General features: G+C 37.5%; 2 protein-coding genes across 4 annotated transcripts; both read left to right on the top strand.

Annotated features, from left to right (window-relative positions):
- The first annotated feature begins 7,245 nt into the window (after positions 1 to 7,245).
- On the top strand, positions 7,246 to 24,477 carry LOC121417420 (E3 ubiquitin-protein ligase TRIM31-like). Of its 3 annotated transcripts, none has more exons than XM_041611118.1 (2): positions 7,246 to 7,339; positions 22,128 to 24,477. In XM_041611118.1, the coding sequence occupies exon 2, from the start codon at positions 22,159 to 22,161 to the stop codon at positions 24,106 to 24,108; it is 1,950 nt and encodes a 649-aa protein (XP_041467052.1). In that variant the 5' UTR covers positions 7,246 to 7,339; positions 22,128 to 22,158; the 3' UTR covers positions 24,109 to 24,477. The 3 variants fall into 3 exon arrangements, with proteins under 3 accessions (XP_041467052.1, XP_041467051.1, XP_041467050.1); XM_041611117.1 differs by lacking the exon at positions 7,246 to 7,339 and adding an exon at positions 18,240 to 18,282; XM_041611116.1 differs by lacking the exon at positions 7,246 to 7,339 and adding an exon at positions 19,732 to 19,860.
- Positions 10,806 to 11,816, top strand: LOC121417791 (tripartite motif-containing protein 12A-like). The gene has a single exon (XM_041611528.1). The coding sequence runs from the start codon at positions 10,806 to 10,808 to the stop codon at positions 11,814 to 11,816; it is 1,011 nt and encodes a 336-aa protein (XP_041467462.1).
- Positions 24,478 to 25,720: the final 1,243 nt, after the last annotated feature.

Genomic DNA, 25,720 nt, shown 5'->3' with positions numbered 1-25,720 from the left:
TAAGTAAAATCGTTATTCGTCTCTCAAGTCGTCAGTGGCAATGAATGAAAAAAAAGTTTTCCTCGATCTATTTATTGGGATCCTAAATAGATCAACTCCGTTTTAAATGCCATTAATTTTGATTCGTTGTTAATTCATTGATGAATGAACGCCTATAAATCCGTTTCTCTATTTGATGTTGCCGGCCGAAAATATTGGGGTAACGATTCAACGAAATCGATTATGAAGAAAAATTTTCCTTAATCATATTCATATTTTGTTTTGTACTTACTTTGTACTTACAATCAATCAATCAATCCATCCATCAATCCATCGATCAATCCATCAATCATGACCATCAATCAATTAAATAATTACCTTCCATTTGGAAGCAATTTAGGTAACTCCCCTGCAAACTCATAAAAGTTGCAATACTTAAAGGACAAGTCCACCCCAACAAAAACTTGATTTGAATAAAAACGAAAATTCAACAAGCATAACACTGAAAATTTCATCAAAATAGGATGTAAAATAAGAAAGTTATGACATTTCAAAATTTCGCTTCATTTCACAAAAACAGTTATAAAAAGAACGAGCCAGCTACATCCAAATGAGAGAGTCGATGATGTCATTCACTCACTATTTCTTCTGTTTTTTTATTGTTTGAAATATGAAATATTTTGATTTGCTCGTCGTTGTCATGTGAAATGAAGCTTCATTCCTCCTGAAAACGTGGAATTCCATTATTTTAACATTTTGTGCTTCAGGCAAGGAGGTCCTAATCATCAAATTCGTAAAAAAATTGAAATTTTGTATAATTCAAACAATAAAGAACAAAAGAAATAGTGAGTGAGTGACATCATCGACTCTCTCATTTGGATGAAACTGGCTCGTTCATATAACTATTTTGTTGAAAATAAGCGAAACTTTGAAATGTCATAACTTTCTTATTTTACATCCGATTTTGATGAAATCTTCAGCATTGTGCTTGTCTGATTTCTCTCTATTGATTCAAATCAACATTTTTCTGAGGTGGACTTGACCTTTAAACCCCACCCCATTACACCCACCCCCGCCCCCTCCTCCGAAAATCTGCAAAACCATTTAAATTGAGTAAACAAACGAGCAAACAATGAAATTTTAGGATAGCTTCCCCGATTTTCATCCTTACAAATATCGTATTCATGTTCACTCTAAATAAACAAATCAGTCAAAACCGGGCATGGTGGCTCAGTGGTAGAGCGTCCGCCTCATGAACGCGAGGTCGTGGGTTCGATCCTCGGCCGAGTCATACCAAAGACTTATAAAAAGGGACCTTCTGCCTTCTTGCTAGGCGCTCAGCATTTAGATTGGAGAAGGGTAATAATAACATAATGTAATGCAGGGCCCGCTGGTAGAGCAGTTTCCTAACTGAAGCATGGCTACCTTGGGTAAATAAAACGTTATTGTTATTATTATTATTAAAAATGACTAGTTAATAGGGTCAGCTGGTTGCAACTGCTATTCTAGTCACATTTGACTATTCTATAGTCGTATTTTAATAGAATACTATAGTATTGCTGACTAGAATATAATTCAGAAATATATACTCTGACATAATTTATCAATTACACCTGCGCGCTGATAGTGTAATCAAAGAATAGAAGTATTCATCAGTTCATTTATTTCGTTTTATTTGTCTTTTATTAATTTATCTTGATTATATAATAGATATCACATATTATGTATTATTTGATAAACTCTTTAATATTTGTATTTAGTTTGCTGCTGGTGCCTTTTTACACATCATGTTTTACTTTTTTTCTGTTTATTCAAAAATTTAGCAATTCAAGAAATAATGTATTTATATCTTATTATAATATATTATTATAATATTTTAAAGAAACTATGTGGGTTTGTATTTTCTTTCATATGTTTATTTTTTGTAAATATGTAAAAATTCAAATGTAAAAATGTTTGAAATGTTGTTGTGTTCTCCAATACCCGCTGGGGTGATCTGAAAATAAATATTACTGTCACTACTGTCAGTCAGTGCCTGAGTTATTTTAAGAGAGTATAGGATACTTATAAAATAAAGATACCCTTCATCACTTCATCCCATTCCTGCTTATGCAACCCCATCCGCAATCCCATAATTCTCTCTGTTGAAAACCCATCTAGTCTCACAAACTACAAACGTTTTGATGTAAGGCTATATCATCAATGCCAATTCACACTCGGTCTTGCAATTACCATAACAATCGCCGTGGCGCTCCGAACCAACCGAAGCCTGGCACGGATCCGCACGACATTATCATGATTATTAAATGCCTGGGAATTCATATTGAGTGTATACATCGCATACAGAATTATTGTTTGTTCTTGAAGCCGGCCGGAGGGTGGTACGTAATGTCGATCGTACATTATGTTTGCTTCCAGAAGGAGAACGAGAAGAATACAAAAAAATGAAATGAAAATAAATAAAATGAAGAACTGTCTGCCTAGCTATTGTTCTGTCTCAAGCGGACCCCGTAGCGGACCAAATGCACGATCGTTTGTCGCGTATCTCTCTTTTTTTTTCTTTCCAGGTAGTTTATGACAGAGAGAAGGCAAAATACATAAATATAGATGTTTATGTTTTATTCGATTTGTAAGGTTATACGAAGTTCAAGGTGGCAGCCAATGTTTTTGTGTGCCCCCCCCCCCCTTCGCAAAAGTTTAGATAATCTATGACGTCATGACCTCTTAATAGACAGGAATATATACTGAGTTTGAAATCATTTCTTTTCCGTGAATTTATTATATATGGGGTTAGATTCAGTCAGATAAAGAACACCTTTGAGATTGAAGGGTTCTTCGGGGGCGGGGGGGGGGGGTGCTCAAGAAATAAGACATACCAGGATGTGCCGCTGGAATCGGTCGCGTTTTTGGAAAAAAAATCGATCCCTCAACAAGGGGTATTGCTTTATGCTGGAAAATCGACCATACTGGCCTTAAACATGGGTCCAAATATAAAGAATATTTATATGTTGGGTTTGTAACTTTGGGTTTCACTGTAATTTACACATAAGTGTTTGTTTTGTAAAATTGATGAAAATTGATGATAAAAACGATCCAATATGTGTGAATTTTGATCAATAAATTTTGAAACTTGAAACTTCTCCTCCAATTTTGAGTGACAACCCTTTTTTTTTGCTATAGGCAAATTTTAATAGGTCCCTAATAATGGGTACCTTTATAGCCAAAATGACCCGAAAATATGGGTACGGGTTTTGAACCTTCAGCCGAAAATCCCCGTCCACACCAAATCTAAGTACCTCCCATCGGGATGTTCTCTTCGGGGTGTGAAGTGATGTTTTTTTCATACTTTGGGTGATAGTGTTTTATTCAATAATGGTATATCAAATTAAAGCTTATAAATCGGTCTCTGCACCAAGTCAGTTGTCCACGCACTACAAACATAGTGAAAAAAAATTATTAAAATTTATGAATATATCCCAGAACAGATGGTTGTGTGCATGAGCCTTCCGTAAATTAAGGGTTCCATGACATTTTCTCCGGCGACAATTGCTCCCCTGTATATATTTCATCCACTAATCGAATGACCAAATTCAACCCTGGATTTAACACTATACCCTATCATATATGCCTATAAGGCTAATCCTAACATAAAACCCTTCTCTAACCCTATAACCATAACCTTTAGTAAAAGAGGAAAAAAGGCCCAGCCGGAGCAATAATATTGTCGCCGGAGCAACGGTGTTGTGCCCGGGGGGCAGGGGGGCAGTCAAATGTATTGCGGTACACATGCGTGGCCAAGTTATTTCCAACTACCCCCTAAACGAGTTGTTCTTTGTGTGCAAAATAACCCGCTAAACAAGTTTTTTTTTTGGCGGGCTTTATTTACAAATTTTGGCCCCTAAAGAAGTTGTCGCCGGGAAAAAAAGCTTAGGGGAAAACATACCCTAAACATGTTTGGCTAGTCTTTAGAAAAAAGGCTTTGAAAAAAAAAAACATATCCTTTATACGTTTTACCCCGCGATTGACCATTGACCAGTTTTTCAAAACCACCTTTTTTTTGTAAAATCGTTGTTTTTGACATTTGACACCGGCAATACGCTGGTTTCCTGAGCGAGCCCGAAAATATGACAGGGGCGGATCCAGCTTTCGCCAATAGGGGGGGCCGAAAAATATTTTGATCAACATTTTCTCGATTGGCCGCTACAATCTGGCCTTTTTTTGTTGGTTTTTCAGGGGGTAGCGTCCTAACTACTGAAGTTTTAAGTATATGTTAGTATTTATTGCTATAAACAATATAAGGTATCTCATGTGGTCTTGATATATAATGCGAGCGCGAGCTAAAAATCTTTGATATTTTATGTCCTTAGAACTGAAGATTCAGAGTAGTTTTTATAATCATGAACAAAGATAAGTATCTAACTAACAATGCGAGCGCGAAGCGCGAGCCAAAATTTTATCATATAGTAACGTGAAAAGTGACTCAACTAGGACTGTTATTAGTGATTAATGAAGGGGATACAAGTATCACCAATTAAATAATGAGAGTGCGAAGCGCGAGTTCAAAATTTCTGATATCCCGACCTCAAAAAAATGAACACTTTTCTAAGCGCGTTTTTATTTAAATAAACAAGCTGTGTGTCTCAAACAATTAAATGCGAGCGCGAAGCATGAGCTTAATTTTTTAATATACTGACATGATAAAGGAGCATTTTGACAAATTTTGGTAAGAATTTCCAAAGAGCATAGGTTTCTCACAAATCAAACAATGCGAGCGCGCAGCGCGAGCTGAACATTTTGATACACATTAACAATTTGTGTAAATCAAACAAAGTAATGAAAGCTTGATGTGTGAGCTAAAAATTTACGTGCAAGTGATATCAGAACTGGATATATTATATTGGTTATATATCAGTGTCATTTAACCCTCTTGAATGGAATTCATTACACAGGCAATGCGAGCGCGAAGCGCGAGCGAAAAATTGTATATAAAGTCTATTTTCCAATTCTTCCCCTAAATTTTTTTTTTCCTTTCGGGGTCGGGCCGGTCGTTACGAGGCTGTAAATTACACATCATGGGTAAAATACCTCTTTCTTACTTTTCTTTCTGTTTTTCGTAGTTTCTATCAAGGTAAAGGAATACACTTTTTTCTGCAGGTTGTCAAAAATAGGGGGGCCGGGGCCGGCTCGGCCCCCTCCTGGATCCGTGCATGTATGAAATATAAATTTGCCAGCGTGAAGCATGAGTTGAATTGTTTTTAATAGTTCATTTCAATTAGCACAGTAACTAAACAAACGAAGCAAAGAATGCGATCGCGAAGCGCGAGCTTATATTTTATATACCGACACGAAAAAGGGGCATTGCTATTTCAATCATCGATTGAATTCATGGAGTAAATATAGTATACGCCTATTACTACACAAATAATGCAAGCGTGAAGCGCAGTATTTTTTAATCAGATTGATATAATTATATTCACGCTTTTGTGGTGAGAATGCATGGTCCTTGAAATTGGCCAGTTATTTTTTTTTCACTACTTCTCCTTCTACTGATGTCATTCTTTTCGATCTTTTCAAAATGTTTCCTTGCTCGTTTCCTTCTACAGTTTCTTTGTTTTCTTCTACTTTTGTTTATGGTCTTTGTACATTTTCTATAGCTTGCAGGGGTATAGTCCTTCGAGGACCTCGCCACATTATATGCAGCGCACCTTGGAAATGGGGGTGACAACCCCCCAAAAAATGAATAAGTAAAATAAAATAAAAATAATTATAAAAAGAATAAAATAAATAAATGAATGAATAAACAAATAAATATATAAAGATAAATAGATAAATAAAAATCGATCCAAGTGCCCTGGGCTACGCACGGCCTCTTTTCCCCTCTTCGTTTCATATTTGAATTTTTCCTTCAACATTTCCTTCTATCTTATTATGGAGAATGAGAAACCTGATATACTTATGGGAAAATAACAATTATAAAAACTCTAGTATGTTCTCAATTTGTTTGCATTGGCCGTGTCTTCCAGTTACAACAAAATATGCGCACACCTAATAAATTGATCTATAGTTTTCTTTGGGGTTCAAGAAAGAGAAGAAGTCAAGAAAGAGGCTGTTACTAGTCGTGCTCCAATGATAAATTTACGAACCGTTATCGTTACAATTATCATGGTCCTTAAAATATTTTAATGGTGATAAGTCACAGTGGAGACTGTTTTTCAAATTCTGGATAAGTCTCATCGGGGATGAACCGCAAGTTTTGGAAATAAACTGTTCAAGCAAAGATATGTCTTTTTTAAATATGTACGATTTTTTTTTAATGTACGAAGTTTAAATTATCAGTTTGATGTTAATCTGCTTGTGCACTGGAGGGAATTATTTTTTAGAACGTTAAAAACGTGTCCAATCAAATATTATGGAACAATAGAAACATTTTAATTAAACACGGAAATTACCTCTTATTTCATAAATGGAGAGTTAACGGGATTTAAAAAGTAGGTGACCTTTTTAAAAGGGGCAATTGATAAAAGGGGCAATGGATATCGTGTGACTCATTGCAAAGACAGTTGTGCATAAATTATGATTGGAGGCACGCATCGATTTTAAGTTGAAAAATATTAGATATGATAAAGTAAGACTATTTCAAATTACTGCACAATATTTCACCTTTGTAGATAATCTTTTTAAATGGGGTCGTCGACTATTATTTGTTCATTTTGCAAGGAACCTGAATCATCTACTCACATAAAAAAATGTCACAAACTGTACCTGATTTGGGGGAAAGGGTTCACAAAGTGATTTTAGATTGGTTTCTAAAAGACATTTATTTAAAAGAAAAAAAAAATATTGTAATTGGTTTTAACACCAGCGAGTCTAAATTTAATTTCATTAACATATTGCTATAGTTTATGCACAATATGCAATTTACAATGTATATATGTTAAATTACTTTAGAAATGATTTTTGTAATAGTCATTCCATTTGGATGATTATTAAAAATGATTTCAGGTATTATGGTGAGTGGAAATACAAAAGTCAGAAAGATATATTAGAAGAGCTCGATATGTTTCTGGTCTAGATATCCTCACTCTTTCTGCTTCTTTATACCGTATTCCCACCTTTATTTTGTTTTACATTGGTTGTTCATTTGTTTCTACAAGTGATTATATTGTTATATTAATCTATTAATAATTCAGAAGAGGGAAAAAAATCAGACATTTTTTTTAGCTGGATATAGTCAGCGTTCCATAGAACAATTCTTCAGCTCTTGTCACGCGTATGAACGAAGTTGAAGTCTCGACTTTCTTCGGGTTTTTTTGTTTCGCATGGAACTGAAAGTATGTCCTTGGTAACATGACTTGTCCAGGTAAGCAGAGTGTGGAATTCGAGCTATTTTTTTTCTCTAGATAAGTGTTCTTGATATGTTTTTTTTTGTCATGTGGAGCTCTAAGTTTATAGTCAGTTGCAGGGAGACCCGCCAAGCAAAGGGCTGTACGGACAGTACGGTATGGTGCTCCCGCCGCGTTGGCAGGGCCAGCGTGCCTGCCTGAGTGAAGAGCCTAGGCCGCCTTCACTCATTCTATGAACAAACAAGGTTGCGTCCGAAGCCACACTGAAAAGATTCAGCAGAAAACAGGCTGATTTAGGGGAAAATGGGGCCCATTTTTTTTTTTTTTTTGGGGGGGGGGGAGTTCAGGCTGATAGAAAAATGTGATCTGAATTGATTATTAACTTGTGAGTTGTGTTTGGCATGTATCATCATGATCATTCATGGAAAAATAAAAATTCATGGTCTTTTGACAGTAAAGCCAAGTTTATATGATCATTTTAAATAAGGATTTAGAGATAAATTGCAAACCCTTATTTGTGTGTGTGTTGAAATTGTTCTTTCCCCATGTGTTTTCTATCGGAAAATGAAATGTCTGTTTTGCACAATTTTTTTTCACTTCGTCGCAATTTTTCATTGTGATCTGGTTTCTAAATCTTTATTAAAATCATACCATCAGAAAGAGCATAACAAATTATATTTGACTTTTTATGGACAAGTTTTTTGGCATTAATGATAAATTTATAACAGCTCTCGGATTGTTGTTGTTGTTCGTTCGTTTTTGGCCTGTTTCACGCCCTAGTAGTCTCCTCTGTAGACACTTGGTGTTAGGAACTCAAAGGTAGAAAGAACTGCTCTAGAGGTAATTTTTAGCTCTCGGAAGCTAAAAAATTGGAATTGTGTGTGTCCATTTCTTAACTACACAGTCTATGGCAGAGAAATGTTGAAAATTGACCTAATTTCATTCTTCTTTTTTGCAGCCAATAACTTGATTTTTTTTCAGAAATGTTACATTTTCATCAGTCTGAAGGTCCCTCATCAGATTCAGAAAGAAAATGTGATATGTTATTGAAATAAGAAAAATATTTTTTTCTCCAGACACTGTAGGCCCTATACAGTCCGACCTCTCTTATCCTGCCTCCCCTTATCCGGATCTCTCTATTATCCGGACGTACACTTGCCAAGTTTTTTTTTTTGTTCAATCTAGTACGTGAGGAAATGAGATATCAATCTAAACTCAATCCTACTGTATATGTAATCTCACTTAGATTGCATATATTTCCCATTATAGTCAACCTACAAAAAAATTATTTTCATGAAATTATCTCACCCAAATCACCAAAAAACTTAGGCATGATTATCTCCAGTAAATCAGGGTGCAGCGCAAACATTTCATCACGTTTCTCTTTTTTGCTTCGCGGGAAAAACAACACATGCCTAGCTAGCTAACGTTAGGCCCCAATACGGACAGCGCCATCTATCATGTTTGAGCCTACAGTATGTGTAACAATGGCTGACATTGCGAAGCTGCGATACTCGCCGCAATGATCCAATTGTAAAACTTGGTTTCATCGAGTCATTCTCTTTCTTTTGAGATATGCTCGATGTGTACCTCAGTCATTTTAGCAGGTAAATTATCCAAGAGTTTTTGGCTATCGATCGATTTCATTTCCTTAAAAACACTGCCTATAATTTGCACTGATACTGCAGTGAATACTGTCTGTACGCCCACTACAATAGTGTAGCTACCGCCGTTGGCCTGGGAAGGCAACCGGCAGCGCAGCTGCGTGTAATTAATATTGGGTCTCCCAGATTTGGATAAATCCTTTATCCGGAATGGTGCTGGTCCCAACGTGTCCGGATAAGAGAGGTCGGACTGTAACCTCACGCGGATGAGTGGATATAACCTTGTTCTCTGTTACTACTCCCTGAGTGGTGAAATAAGATTGGCAATGTTTGGCTTATTTTCTCTTTTTCTTTGGGACAAATGCTTGATTTTTGACACTGTCAGATTCAATTAAAAATATCTTACAACTTGGCTCTTAAGTAAATTTGATTCTTTGAATTTTTTCTTGATTAAAAATTGGGATTGAAAAATGACAATTGTGATACTTTCCACCAATAGAGGATTTACAAAAAATATGCCCCGAAAATCAAGTTTTTGAGCGCTCTGGTGAATAAAAAAATTACTCCCAAGTTGCTAATGAAAAATAAATTGCAACTGTATGGAAATTAGTATTTTGGGTCACAGAAGTGATATTTTAATGATTTTTAAGTGTGCTATGTACAGCATTGGCATACTATACTAGTGCTACCTGTAGATTCTCCACAGGCAGGATGGTAATAAACCCTTGAGTGGGCCGCCTCGTGCTTAGTCTGGAGGCTCCTGGAGAGGAGAGTAAAAGTCATTTTACTGAAGTAGGCTTATTCTCCATGGAGCCTGGGATGGTATAGACCCAACACACACCAAGTATTTTGGAGGCAACAATGTTGCTTCAAAATGCTCATTTCCTTTAACTTACTAATACTAAACTTATGTAAATGGGCTGCAACTTCATTTCCCCCCCACTAGGAAAAAAAAATTACACAAAAATTTTGTAAAAAAAAGAAAGAAAAATCATGCAAGAAAATGAACTATACTCACAGATGTTACTGTCAATATCTTGCCATCGTTGTTGTCGTAGCCAAAGATACAGACGCATAAAGGAGCATGAGCAGTGCCAACTTATATTTCAAAAAATGCATCGGCCGATAAAAAATCATGAATCGTTAAATATCATAAAATGATTTCATGATATTTATTAGCCGATGCAAGTATTTTACAATCCATTTGAAATAGCAGACTTTTACTCAAGGAAAAGAATTTGATTCTCCTTAAATCGCGAAATTCATAGGCCCGAATTTGAAAAGGTGGTTTTGAAAACCCACGGTTGAGTCCATGGGTTATGCAGATTTCCTGTATAAATTACGCTTAATTTAGCGCGTATCAGGTATGTGTATTTATAAAAATGTCCAATGCTAATGCGCACTTTTATCACAATGCGTCAAATTGACGCCTGTGACCATGGTTGGATCCCTTTTTATTCATGAGTCCACTGTTTGAAGAGTGGACTCATGAATAAAATAGCGTGGATAACCACAGCAACAGGCATCAATTTTTAGTACACGCGCCCGATAAGCTCAATTGAGCATAATTTATACAGGAAATCTGCATAAACCAATGACTCAACCGTGTTTTTTCAAAAACACCTTTGTGAATTCAGGCCTTTGAATTTTGCGACTTAAGGAGGATCAAATTCTTTTACTTGAGTAAAAGTCTGCTATTTCAAATGGAAATAAATCACTTTTTTCAGCATTGGGTAGCAACTTTAGACTCAAGAAACATGTCAGAAAATGCTTCAGACTCAGAGATTTATCTCCAATATAAAGCATGTAATGAAAGCTTGCAATTTCCTCCTCAATTTTCCCATTTGCAGTGTTAGACTGAGTTTTGGACGGGACTGCAATGGCCACCAAACCAGATTCGGTCCAGGGATTGCACTGTCCAATGTGTCTCGATGTCATCAGGGACGCGACCATCCTCTGCTGTGGACATTCCTTTTGCAGGGATTGCCTGGAAGCATATGACAAACAGCACAAGGACCTGAAGCACATTGTCTGTCCAGTCTGCAGGAAGTCCACCAAGCTTGACAAGGACCGCATCGCGGGATTAACACCCAATTTCCTAGCCAAGGGACTTGAGGATATCCTGAAGGTCAGAGACAGCAAAGAAAATATTGAAGACGCGTATTCGAAATTCTGTCCAGTGCACAGTGACATCTACCAAGATATATACTGTCAGGCTTGTACTAAGTTCATCTGTCTCTCGTGTTTTATTGACTCTCATCAAGGTCATAAGATTAAGAAAAAGGAGGAGCTTGAGCGGGAGCTAAAGATCAGGAAAGAAGCTGTTCTGCAGAGAAGCGAAATAAGAAAGACCCAGCTTGAGAAACACTTGAGTGAAGCTGACCAACAAAGAGAGCAACTGAAATCCCACCTGGGTAGTTTGGAGATGAAAGTCATGGATGCCTATGCCATCAAAGTTGATATTCTTCAGCAAAATAAAGAAGAGTTGCTAGAAAAGATAAAGGGTCTCAAAGTATCTTCTGACAGGGTGTTCGGGCATTGCACTTCGCAGTTGATGGAAGTGATGGACAGGATAGATCAGTCTAGCAAACTTTTGATAAGTCATTCAAAGAAGCATCTTGATCCAAATGTGATTAAAGGGGACAATCTTAAATGTGACAATCTAGAAAAAGCATTGGCAGAAACGACGGATGAGGAAACTTTAGTTTGTGCAGCACAATTATTGGAAGATGTAGAGGCCCTACAATTCAGTCCTGCTGATGATAAGCTTCTTGACCTAGGCTGTATGGATTCTGGTCAGAAGAACAATCTGAATGGCAGTCGAATGCCGACGTCATCAACTGTTATTTTTACTCTCTCATTTTTATCCTTGGAAATATTGAATTTCTGAACATAACTTCTGGATGTACGCCTAGAATATGACTACTTGATCTCCTGCACTGGGAACTGCAACTGGTCAATTCCAGCGTAACGGACATGACGTTCAGACAAATTTTTGTAATTCAAAGGTTTATACAGTAGAATTAGCAGCCTTTTGATAATTGTTACTAAGCTTATCAGACACCTTTAAGTATCAGTTACATACACATAAAATTTCAAATCGTTTCGTTGAACAGTTGCAGAGAAATTGCACTCTTCATGAGTGTAACGGACATGACACGAAATGGATGAAGCATTTTTACCTCCAATTGCTTATCAAAATTCCTGTGAATTCTTAGATTGCATGCACCCGACGTTGGTGATAATTTAACCTTAAGATCTTGCTCTATCCAAAAAATGGTGTTTAACAACAGTTTTGCAGTGCATTCTGTATTCATAGCTCAAAATGTAGCGTAACGGACATGGCACACGCAGCGTAACGGACATGACAGTTTCGTCCACTTTTTGTGAGCAAATATAATTGTTTTATTACAAGATATGGTACAAGTCTAATTGTTTACATGTTAAGGCCAGAGGTTAGAGACACACATCATAACTGGTAATCTGTAATATCTCCTATTATTTTGCAATTTGAGAGGGGGGCTTTTTGTACAATATTTATGAAACAAAGAAATATTAAGAAAAATTTCCTTTACACCAGTTAACAACAGTTAATGAGTATTTTCCAGTTACTTCCATCTGCCACACCTAATTAAAGGAGAAAATGTTGATAGTTAAGATTATTTTTATTCATGGCTTACTATTTGATAATATACACTAGCGTAACGGACATGACACCCTTACGAAGTGATCTTCATCAGCACTTCTTAGTTTCAAAATGAAAGAAATATGAATAATGAATGTAATTATGTAACAGCAAAGTACTTTACTAACATTCTTAAGAAAAATATGTAGATATTATTGACAGGTATCAGTAATTTAATAGCTATGGCCTACATGATAATTTTATATAGAATACAATGTTTATCGTACCACTTCGGCACACTGAGAAGACCAAATCTCATTTTTTGTGAGAAAAAAACAAAATGTACCAGACCTGTATAAATCCAAGATGATCATATGATATGTACATGTATTTTATGATAAAGAATATGTACTAGTATTAATGTCAGTTTTAAGATTTTTAAAAATGATATTAAAAGTATTTTAAAATTTAATAGCAGTACCTGGAAACCAGACTTTCAGAATTGATTATGTATGAGTTGAAAGGTAATCGGAATGTTCATAAATTGCTTCTGAGATATTTTTTTTTCATTCAAAATAAATATCATCCTGAGTATAATCATCCTTATTCCTTTCATCAAATCTTGAATGTTCTAAATATTACGATCTTGCTTGCTGACAAATGTGGCTGTATATAATTTTGTTGCATTGTCCGTGCTTATTGTGTACGAATGAAGATACATCATTCAAATCATGATTATGGCTGACCAAAATACTATGATGACATAATTTATTGATTGCGCCACATTCCTTCCACAGCCCCTTTGCTTTGTGATATTGCAAAGAAGTGCCACTGTAGATTCATGGATTCATAGAGCTACATCATGTAACACAAATATCTGAATCAATACAAACTTGTTTTTAAATGTGAGCCCGCGCTATCACTAAAGAAATAGAGGTTGGTGAAAGTCAGATACTTTGAAGCAATATCATCAATGATCTCATTCATAAGTTGGAGTTTTACCATGCTCCAAACTGTCAGTGCAAACACCTACATGTAAGATAATAAATTGTATTGTTCAAACACAAATGATGCAGATTGTGATCTGAGTTGTTGCCAGATCCAGCTGCATCTTATCCTAATATTATGTGGCATACCATTAACTCTCAGAAAAATCTACCAGAACAAGAGCTGAACTTTATCATTCACCAACTTCTAAAAACAGCTTGAATGACATGCAGATTCTAGGAGTTATTACATCCAGCTATCCTCAAGCAATTGAGACTGACCACAGTCTGTGTTACTGAGCCTAATATTTTGTTTTTGTGAATGTTGCCCTTTGTCATATAGAAGGCGTTATGTCCGTTACGCAAATTGTCATGTCTGTTACGCCATTTTTATGAAAGTGAAAAGTGGCAAGGGAAAATGATTGCTACACATGGTAGAGGGTGTAATTCTAACATAGAATCTGAATCTGCAGTACCTTTAGTCAAATTTCCTGTAAGCTGTGAAAACTTTAAGTGAATAACGTAACGGACATGACACTGATTATGGTAAAGAAATCACACAAATCTGACTACAGATTTCTCTGAAATTGATGAAAGGCATAACATTTAACAATGATTTTCTTTTGATTTAAACATTAATCAACTATTCAAAAGTTAAAAGAGACCTCTGGGACCTTGTTTGCTTTTAGTAGAGACAGGAAAGATGAATTGTTTAAAAATAGCCACATTTTGTACATTTTGCAATTTACTATTAGAGGTGGGCTATAGAGGGTCAATTTTAGGTCACATTTTCAAAACATGCTCATCACACCCTAGTTTGATGACTTTATGCCTACTGACACCACTTTTGAAAAAAAAAATGAAAAAAATGCGAAATCCGGGGTGCCCTGGCCGAAAACGTAAAAAATCCGAGATGGCCGCCGTTTCGGCTTAAAAAGGACATTTTTGCCTGTAACTCAGTCATTTTTTTGTCTATTGTAATAGTTTTGGTGTCTAACCCCATGTTTTAGGGGTCAAAGAAACTGAATATAATGATATTTTTGGTGTAAAACCTAATCTTCTACATTATACTCACAGGCGCGCCGGAACACTTTCAGTTTTTTTTGGGGGGGGGGCAAAATCCCGAAGGGGGCACAATATTTTTGACAGTGTGAGATACCGAAGCGATCGAGTGGGAGAGGCTGTGGGACTCCCCCCCCCCCACGGTAAGGGCTTTGTGTAAAAATGGAGTATAAAAGTTGCGTTTCTAAGAGCATTCAAAAATAAATTTCTTGAGAATTAAACAGTCTTTGAGTTCTTTTTGCTCCTTCTGTTTCCTCCCTTCTGACCCAGACTGGTGTTTCTTCATGATCAGGGTCGCAGTTCCAGCAAATTACGAGCCTTATTGCAAACGAAATTGTTTCAAACCAATGTAATATAGGCCTTTTAAAGACTTTAAGATGGCAAACATGACCGTACGCAGCCGGGGCCGCCGATCGAGAGGGCAAAATTCACAAAATTCACCAAAAGTGTGCACGAAATCCTTCAATTTTATTCTAGAAAATTTTTAAGCTCCCCCATCACAAACCCCCTCGCTCTTAAGTTTCTTCGAAAATTTAGGTCTTGCAGCCCCACCCACTCCCGGATTATTTTTAGATTTTTGCAAACGTCCATGAATAACAAAAGCTGGGATGAACCAGAGAACATAGCTGCCATCTCGATCTGATTAGTAACAGGTAATGGGAAGAAGTTTTGGAATCTAAAATACATAAGTGCTATATCATATGAGCTGAAATAGTATCAGACAAAACGCCTTCCAGTCATGCCAATGAAAAGGAATAGAGGAAAATACGGGGCTGTGAAAATATCTTAAGATTTTTTTTTATAGTAGAGCAGTACTGTAACGCTTATTTTTTTCTTTTATATTCTTTATTTACATTTTTATTCATATCTCGGATAATATGAGTCCGATCAAGAAGACACTTTCACAGATTTGATTTTTTTCATGTCTAAACATTATCTCAAGTTGCTTTCGAGTGGGAAGTGATGTCGGGTCCGGTCTGAGCGTTTCTGGCCGACCGCGCGTTTGTTAGACGACACAGCCAGCATCGAGGAGTTATAAACCTAATAATTGGTGGACCACTATCAATTTGCCATTCGCTATTAGTCTGAACTGTATTCATTAAAAGGTTAAACGTTGTCACACTGTAATAAGATGGAAAAGGGGCTTATCAAAGGTATGTTTCACAGAGGAACTGTTCATCGAAAGACGCGAGGCTTACTATGATAATGTATTTGCCCCGTCAGGGGCAAAATTTTTTCATTTTTGACAATGGAAATGACAATTTTCAGGCAGAAAAGTGCCTTCGTTTGCTTTTGTCCTTAAATAATTTATCCTTTTTTTACTTTCAGGGGGGCGCATGGGGGGGGGGGGCAAAATCTCGTTTTGCCCCCCCCCTGCCCACCCCCGCTTCCGGCGCCCTTGGCGGGGAAAACCACTTTATCTCACCGTGACCATGTCTATACATCCCATGTCCTATGTATATGCAGATATTTGAATTCAGCACCCTCAAACACATAAGACATATCACACACCCCTTATACGCTGTTTAATGTTTAAAAAATATGGCCAAAAAGCCATTTTCCCGCCTTTTTCAAAAATGGAGGGAAAATAGCCATTTCTCACCATGCCTATATATCCAATGACTTATATATTGAGATAATTGAACTCAGCACCCTCAAAAACAAAGAGAGAGACAAATACACCCCCGAAATTGCCGTTATATATACAAATATGGCAAAAAAGGCAATTTTCCGGCCATTCTTCAAAAAATGGCTGGAAACGATATCAAACCTCATTGGAGGTCAAAATGGTTGCCGGATTCGTTTCAGCGGTAAAAATGGCCATAGAATTCACCCGTTTTAAAACAGAATTGTCATTTGCCCACCCCTACCTTTAGTTCTAGGCGTCTGTAGGCGACCCAGATTGTTTGGCTCGATCCTCCAATGCGCCTTTGAATGTCTTTGACAGATTATATGACGCTATAAAAATGCTGTGCAGTGTGCATCATCATCATAACTTTCTTATTCCTCGTACAGTTTCGACCCAGAGTTTTGATATTTTCAGAATTTTTGTTTGTCTGATTTTGCATTATCTGTTCAAATAAAAGCCTTGAGTACCCCTTCATAAACGGATATCATATTCGAAATAATTAATTTGAAATTATTAGCATTTCTCAATGTGACAAGGATATAGGCCTATCTACGGTATATGATGGTGGGCCCCAGGTCTGCACACCTAACAATTTGAGTTAAGATTTAACATGAATTTCGTCTTATTTCACAAAATCTTTCAGTTGATATTGTTCCTTACATCATAATGAGTAAGTGTGCCAAATATCTCATAAAAACTTGAAGAAATATATAATTTTCTTGGATAAAATCTCGGGCAGTCATTTTCAGATTGAAAAAAAAAAATGGTACCCCATGTCTGCGCACTCATTCACTTTGCACACGATTCTGGGATTTTGATAACAAAGGATGTATTTTGACTTGAGGCTGTCACATGAATGCCCTGCATATTATTTTTCCACCATTTTGAGTCGGATTTTTTTTTTGAATAGGCCTACCTGTCTATGTATTGCATTATGTGTAAGGATCGTGCTCGTTGCGTATCTTCTTTTGCTCATAGAGATGTATATTATTGACAATATACATCTCTATGTCTTTTTGCTAGAATCGCGCAGATACGCGGGTGCCTAGACTTGGGAGACCTCGCAGACATGGGGGAACTGACCATATATACCCACTCGTCATCCCCGACCATTCGCTATACAGCAAAAGGTAGGGGATGAGACTAGTGGTATGGTGAGACTACCACATATCGACCACCTCTTTTTAAACCGACCATATCTTGTGCGCGTTGAAATTTTTGCTATTACAAACGATACGCGCGGTAGAGTAGGCGCATGCACTGTCCATAGAAACGGTAAGAATCGATTTTACGAGAAAAAAAAAGAAGCAACAAAGAAAAAAAATTAGTTAAAATTAATCAAAATTGTATTGACCAGACCCAATCAAGAAAAAACCAAGAAATCCGATAGGAAATGGCTTTAGAACAAATATCCGTCGTCACTCCGTCGAATCATGTGCCGGAGCTCACAGTGAGACGATCATTTAGCAGGTTGACATCATAGAACTAGAAGCGATTTGGAAGAATTCAAATATTTCGCCAACGCGACTAGAATCGGCCGGAAACTTATATGCCGTTATATATAAAAATAGGGCAAAAAGGGCAATTTTCCCGCCATTTTTCAAAAAGATGCTGGAACCAATATCAAACCTCATTAGAGGTCAAAATGGTTGGCGGATTTGTGTTCAGCGGCAAAAACGGCCATAGAATTCACCCGTTTGAAATTTTTTTTTGTCATTTGCCCACCCCTAATATTAGAAGAGCTCGATATGTTTCTGGTCTAGATATTCTCACTCTTTCTGCTTCTTTATACCGTATTCCCACCTTTCTTTTGTTTTACATTGGTTGTTCATTTGTTTCTACAAGTGATTATATTGTTATATTAATCAGAAGAGGGAAAAAAATCAGACATTTTTTTTAGCTGGCTAGCTATAGTCAGCGTTCCATAGAACAACAATTCTTCAGCTCTTGTCACGCGTTTAACATGAAACGAAGTTGAAGTCTCGACTTTCTTCGGGTTTTTTTGGTTTCGCATGGAACTGAAAGTATATCCTTGGTAACATGACTTGTCCAGGTAAGCAGAGTGTTGAATTCGAGCTATTTTTTTTTCTCTAGATAAGTGTTCTTGATATGTCTTTTTTTTGTCATGTGGAGCTCTAACGTTAGTCAGTTGCAGGGAGCCCCGCTAAGCAATGGGCTCTACGGTCAGTACGGTGCTCCCGCCGCGTTGGCAGGGCCAGCGTGCCTGCCTGAGTGAAGAGCCTACTCAGCCTAGGCCGCCTTCACTCATTCTATGAACAAACAAGGTTGCGTCCGAAGCCACACTGAAAAGAGTCAGCAGAAAACAGGCTGATTTAGGGAAAATGGGGCCCATTTTTTTTTTTTTGGGGGGGGGAAGTTCAGGCTGATAGAAAAATGTGATCTGAATTGATTATTAACTTGTGAGTTGTGTTTGGCATGTATCATCATGATCATTCATGGAAAAATAAAAATTCATGGTCTTCTTTTGACAGTAAAGTCTAAAGACAAGTTTATATGATCATTTTAAATAAGGATTTAGAGATAAATTGCAAACCCTTATTTGTGTGTGTGTTGAAATTGTTCTTTCCCCATGTGTTTTCTTTCGGAAAATGAAATGTCTGTTTGGCTCACTTTTTTTTCACTTCGTCGCAATTTTTCATTGTGATCTGGTTTCAAAATCTTTATTAAAATCATACCATCAGAAAGAGCATAAATTATATTTGACTTTTTATGGACAAGTTTTTTGGCATTAATGATAAATTTATAACAGCTCTCGGATTGTTGTTGTTCGTTCGTTTTTGGCCTGTTTCACGCCCTAGTAGTCTCCTCTGTAGACACTTGGTGTTAGGAACTCAAAGGTAGAAAGAACTGCTCTAGAGGTAATTTTTAGCTCTCGGAAGCTAAAAAATTGGATTTGCGTGTGTCCATTTCTTAACTACACAGTCTATGGTTACTATGGTAGAGAAATGTTGAAAATGACCGAATTTCATCTTTTTTGCAGCCAATTACTTGACTTTTTTCAGAAATGTCACATTTCTGTCAGTCTGAAGGTAATTTCTCTTCAGGTTCACATAGAAAATGTGATATTTTATTGAAATAAGAAAAATATTTTTTTCTCAAGACACTATAGGCCCTATACAGTCCGACCTCTCTTATCCTGCCTCCCCTTATCCGGATCTCTCTTTTATCCGGACACACACTTGCCGAGATTTTTTTTTTTTAAATTCAATGTAGTACGTGAGGAAATGAGATTTCAATCTAAACTCAATCCTATATGTAATCTCACTTTGATTACATATATTTCTCATTATAGTCAACCTACAAAATTATTTTCATAATGAATTATCTCACCCAAATCACCAAAAAACTTAGGGGTGATTATCTCTAAACAATTTTCATCACGTTTCTCTTTTTGCTTCGCGAGAAAAACAACACATGCCTCGCTAGCTAACATTAGGCCCCAATATGGACAGCGCCATCTATCACGTTTGAGCCTACAGTCAGTGTAAAAATGGCTGACATTACGAAGCTGCGATACTCGCCGCAATGATCTAATTGTAAAACTTGGTTTCATCGAGTCGTTCTCTTTCTTTCAAGATATGCTCGATGTATACCTCAGTCATTTTAGCAGGTACATTATCCAAGTTTTGGCTATCGATCGATTTCATTTCGGTAAAAGCACTGCCTATAATTTGCACTGATACTGCAGTGAATACTGTCCGTACACCCACTACAATAGTGTAGCTACCGCCGTTGGCCTGGGAAGGCAACCGGCAGCGCAGTTGCGTGTATATAATATTGGGTCTCCTAGATTTGAATAAATCCTTTATCCGGATTGGTGCTGGTCCCAACGTGTCCGGATAAATAGGTCGGACTGTAACCTCACTCGGATGAGTGGATATATTACCTTGTTCTCTGTTACTACTCCCTGAGTGGTGAAAAAAGATTAGCAATGTTTGGCTTATTTTCTCTTTTTCTTTGGGACAAATGCTTGATTTTTTGACACTGTCAGATTCGATTACAAAAATCATACAACTTGGCTCTTAAGTAAATTTGATTCTTTGAATTATTTTTTCTTGATTAAAAATTGGGATTGAAAAATGCCAATTGTCCTGTTATACTTTCCACCAATAGAGGATTTACAAAAAAATATGCCCAAAATTCAAGTTTTTGAGTGCTCTGGTGAGTACAAAAATTACTCCCAAGTTGCTAATGAAAAACAAATTGCAACTGTATGGAAATTAGTATTTTGGGTCACAGAAGTGATAATTTAATGATTTTTTTAAATTGTGCGCTGTGTACAGCATTGGCATGCTATAGTCCTACCTGTAGATTCCCCACAGGCAGGATGGTAATAAACCCTTGAGTGGGCCGCCTCGTGCTTAGTCTGGAGGCTCCTGGAGAGGAGAATAAAAGTCATTTTACTGAAGTAGGCTTATTCTCCATGGAGTCTGGGATGGTATAGGCCCACACACACCAAGTATTTTGGAGGCAACAATGTTGCTTCAAAATGCTCATTCTCTTTAAAGGTAAATGCTAGTTTTGGTAATGATATCAAAATGAGTTCGTACAGAATCCAAGGAAATGACCACCAAAGTGTCTGTTTGTATAAATAAAACGCATGTGCCAAAGAATTCTGGAAGAAATTGTGTAATTGCTGAGAAATCAGCAATAATTATACATTGTCCCACGAGCGCTTATCTGTGTGTTGGGGATCTTCGGTGTGAACATTTTTCAGCGTAGATTTCAAGATTTCACAAAGTTCAGTTGATGTAACTGTACCAGATCTAGATCCTCGATGATATGACAATTAAGCCTTGTTTTACAGACTTTCTCATGAAATCAGTGTTTACTGCAACTACTGGAATTTCTCTTTAACTTACTTACTAATACTAAACTTATGTAAATGGGCTGCAACTTCCTTTCCCCCCACTAGGAAAAAAAAATTTACACAAAAATTTTGTAAAAAAAAGAAAGAAAAATCATGCAAGAAGATGAACTTTACTCGCAGATGTTACTGTCACTATCTTGCCATCGTTGTTATCATAGCCAAAGATACAGACGCGTATAGGAGCATGAGCAGTGCCAACTTATATTTAAAAAAAATACTTATACTAATCGTTAGATATCATAAAGTGATTTCATGATATTTATTAGCCGATGCAAGTATTTTACAATCCATTTGAAATAGCAGACTTTTACTCAAGGAAAAGAATTTGATTCTCCTTAAATCGCGAAATTCATAGGCCCGAATTTGCAAAGGTGGTTTTGAAAACCCACGGTTGAGTCCATGGGTTATGCAGATTTCCTGTATAAATTACGCTTAATTTAGCGCGTATCAGGTATGTGTATTTATAAAAAAATGTCCGATGCTAATGCGCACTTTTATCACAAATTGTGATAAAAGTGCGCATTAGCATCGGACATTTTTTATAAATACACATACCTGATACGCGCTAAATTAAGCGTAATTTATACAGGAAATCTGCATAACCCATGGACTCAACCGTGGGTTTTCAAAACCACCTTTGACAATGCGCCAAATTGACGCCTGTGACCATGGTTGGATACGCTTTTTTATTCATGAGTCCACTGTTTGAAGAGTGGACTCATGAATAAAATAGCGTGGATAACCACAGCAACAGGCATCGATTTTATTCCACGTGCCCGATACGCTCAATTAAGCATAATTTATAAAGGAAATCTGCATAAACCATGTCACTCAACTTGAGTAAAAGTCTATTTCAAATGTAAATAAATCCCTTTTTTCAGCATTGGGTAGCAACTTTAGACTCAAGAAACAAGTCAGAAAATGCTTCATACTCAGAGATTTATCTCCAATATAAAGCATGTAATGAAAGCTTGCAATTTCCCCCTTCTCAATTTTCCTATTTGCAGTGTTAGACTGAGTTTTGGACAGGGGACTGCAATGGCCACCAAACCAGATTCGGTCCAGGGATTGCACTGTCCAATGTGTCTCGATGTCATCAGGGACGCGACCATCCTCTGCTGTGGACATTCCTTTTGCAGGGACTGCCTGGAAGCATATGACAAACAGCACAAGGACCTGAAACACATTGTCTGTCCAGTCTGCAGGAAGTCCACCAAGCTTGACAAGGACCGCATCGCGGGATTAACGCCCAACTTCCTGGCCAAGGGACTTGAGGATATCCTAAAGGTCGAAGACGGAGAAAATATTGAAGACGCGTGTTCAAAAGTCTGTCCAGTGCACAGTGACATCTACCAAGATATATACTGTCAGGCTTGTACTAAGTTCATCTGTCTCTCATGTTTTATTGACTCTCATCAAGGTCATAAGATTAAGAAAAAGGAGGAGCTTGAGCGGGAGCTAAAGATCAGGAAAGAAGCTGTTCTGCAGAGAAGCAAGATACGAAAGACTCAACTTGAGAAGCATTTGAGTGAAGCTGACCAACAAAGAGAGCAACTGAAATCCCACCTGGGTAGTTTGGAGATGAAAGTCATGGATTCCTTTGCCATCAAAGTTGATATTCTTCAGCGAAATAAAGAAGAGTTGCTAGAAAAGATAAAGGGTCTCAAAGTAACTTCTGACAGGGTGTTCGGGCATTGCGTTTCTCAGTGGAGGGAAGTGATGGACAGGATAGACCAGTCTAGCAAACTTTTGATAAGTCATTCAAAGAAGCATCTTGATCCGAATATGATTGAAGGGGACAATCTTAAATGCGACGATCTAGAAAAAGCATTGGCTGAAACGGCGGGTGAGGAAACTTCAGCTTGTGCAGCACAATTATTGAATGATGTAGCGGCCCTACAATTCAGTCCTGCTGATGATAAGCTTCTTGACCTAGGCTGTATGGATTCTGGTCAGAAGGACAATTTGAATGGCAGTCAGAACATGAATGTGGCTTCTTTAGTATCTGAAGAGTCCAGTGTTCCGCAGGCTAGCAGTACAGAAACCTTGAATTTTCTTCTGAATCCCGTGAAAGAAGGAAAGGGAAAAAGGAAACGTTTGAGGTACAGGAAAAGAGGTAAGCAAGCTACAAGGATTGATCCCCCATTTCCAGAATATGTGCGGCTTTCAAAGTCTATGAAAATTGTTATGGCAAGGGGCTTCTCTTCCCAGGAAGGTCGCTTGTTTGGACTTGCAGCTCTCACAAAAGATTCAGTTGTTCTCGGTTATGCCATGGACCGAAAGGGTTGTGACCGCTTCACTCTCTCTGGTAATGAGTCTCCATACTTTGGTAGTCAGGTAGGCGATGTCTATGATGTGGCATTCCTGTCTGATGGTCGGACCATCATCTCAAAGCACGGAAATGAGTTCTTTCTATACAGCTCCTGTTCCAGTAATGGAGTTAGATTTACTTTGAAGCAACCTGATGGGGGATTCGTTCGAGTATGCACTGATATTCATGATAACATTTATGCTGTCAATATCAATCACGAGATCTGCATCTTCCGCGCCAGTGACGCTAACCCACAGAAAGTGATCCCCACCGGGGGAATCCGGCCAAAGCAGATCAGCGTTACCAAGACTGGCATAATGATCACCACTACCGGAGACATCCAACCTAGCACGGTCACAGTCTTTGACCAGGAAGGGCGTGCCGGAACCTCCATCGTCGCTACAAAGGACTTTGAGTATGTGTACGCCACAGTGGACAGCCAGGACCGCGTCTTGGTAGCCACAGTGCACAGTGGTTCAGACAAGATAGTACTAACCAGGTACAGGTTGCAGGGTCTCCAGCTTGTAAAGGAAGTGATCTTTGCTCCTGTTACAATGTCCTGTCCAATCTATTCCAGTATGTTCTTGAGTTCCTTCTTTTATATTGTCAGCCTTAGCCCGGCCATGGTTGCAGTTGCGACCAGGCACCATCTCTACTTCATAGAGCTTCAAGCGTAGCTATGATGTGTTCTGGTCGACTGTCCCCGACTCCCCTAGTCCAACTAATGGTATTCTCCACTCATTCCAACAAAAGTTTCTCCAAACAGACCGATGGTATTTCATTGGAAATAGAATAATGGCTTTTGTCGGTCTAGAGTCTGTTTCATCTGTATGACGGCAGTTTAGCGCCAACCATAGGGTTGCTGAACATAACCCATGAACGATTTCATTTCTTCATGTTAGCATTCTAGGTAAAGTGTGTTCTACCTTGTATTCCAAGGACTGTGTCTTATCTTTTCCTCTATGTTTAATTACTCTCTACCAAATTGTTCCTAATGTTGTATGTTTCACCAAGTGCAGTGACTCCAAACCTACCTATGGGATGTCTTTGGTTATAGCTTACATGCTTTGTCAGTCTTGGCCCTGTCTTACAAAGAGTAACAATTGATTCAATCAATCTCAACTGTATGGAAATCCATCCATTCCATAATTTTTTTCAAATTAGCTCAATCTCCTATTAGTAAACAAAGAGAATCACGCTGAATCTTGAAGAGAACAATGAATGTATCAAAACACATCATATCTAGAAATTATTTTGAAAACAAATTTACTTTTTAGATGTTGACGTTGCTGGCCATCCATATTTTGTAGTTCATTGGATCACGAATCATAGCTCTCTGTAAGACGGGCCCTCGAGTCAGTTTCTCAGGTGTGACTGATGCGTTTCTCTGTCTAAGGGGGTGTTGCAAGAAATTTTTCCAATCGATCGCAACTATTCTGTTTTCGTTTTACAAGCGATAGATCAGTTTGAACTGTAGCAAATCAGATTACACTTCTTGCTTCAAGAAACAGATGAGCAATCAATCACAAATTTACAAATAATTGCAAGACATATTAATGATTTAGGGACCCAAAATAGACTTGCAATTGATCTCAAATTTCTTGCATGCCCTGTAAGATTCTTCATGTGGCCATTTACCATGTCTGTATTGTAGCATGAGCTATGTCGTTTACATAATTTATGTAGTGCATCTTTGTTTCATCTGCAATCTAACGGTCAACGCACACCTTACGACTGGTCCACAATCTGATTTTGGAAAAAATTGCATTTTCTTTTAAAAAAATGAATGATAAGTATCTTTTTCCCTAATAATGTTCAAATTATAACAAGTTTTGATAATTTCAAGCCTTTATTTTGGAGTAAAGGCTAAAGTTAGTTTCTAATTAACCATAGCCAATCGTACGATTGTAATGACGACATTACGACTAGATAAAGTTTGCTTTTATTCTAATAAGTATGGTAACATGTATATTCATACATTTGAACATAATTATTTGTACGATGATTTAGGACTTAACACAGTTGCTCCATTTCTCACTATTTGCATCAAATTTTAGGTTTTATTCCGAACACATGGCAGACCAATAGTTAGATGTATGGTGGCCTAAATAGTTTGGTATGAAATGATTTTGAAAAACAAAACCTGCGTACATAATTTTTAACAATGGCCGTTTGCAAATATTTTCGACTGCCCCCCCCCCCCCCCAAAAAATCCCAACTCACTACAACCACATCCTAAGCAAAACTGGTTTGAGAGATGTTTCAAACTGTTTGAGACGAATGATTTTG

Source organism: Lytechinus variegatus, chromosome 6 (assembly GCF_018143015.1).
Source record: "Lytechinus variegatus isolate NC3 chromosome 6, Lvar_3.0, whole genome shotgun sequence".
NCBI classification, from domain to species: domain Eukaryota; kingdom Metazoa; phylum Echinodermata; class Echinoidea; order Temnopleuroida; family Toxopneustidae; genus Lytechinus; species Lytechinus variegatus.
The sequence above is the reverse complement of the archived record's forward strand: the minus strand, read 5'-3'. Positions and strand labels throughout refer to the sequence as shown.

Excerpts from the sequence above, each read along its gene's own strand:
- LOC121417791 (XM_041611528.1), top strand. The coding sequence starts at position 10,806 with ATGGCCACCAAACCAGATTCGGTCCAGGGATTGCACTGTCCAATGTGT.
- LOC121417420 (XM_041611116.1), top strand. The coding sequence starts at position 19,829 with ATGCTCGATGTATACCTCAGTCATTTTAGCAG. Across the intron at positions 19,861-22,127 it reads TACCTCAGTCATTTTAGCAG|TGTTAGACTGAGTTTTGGAC; the intron begins GTACATTATCCA and ends TCCTATTTGCAG.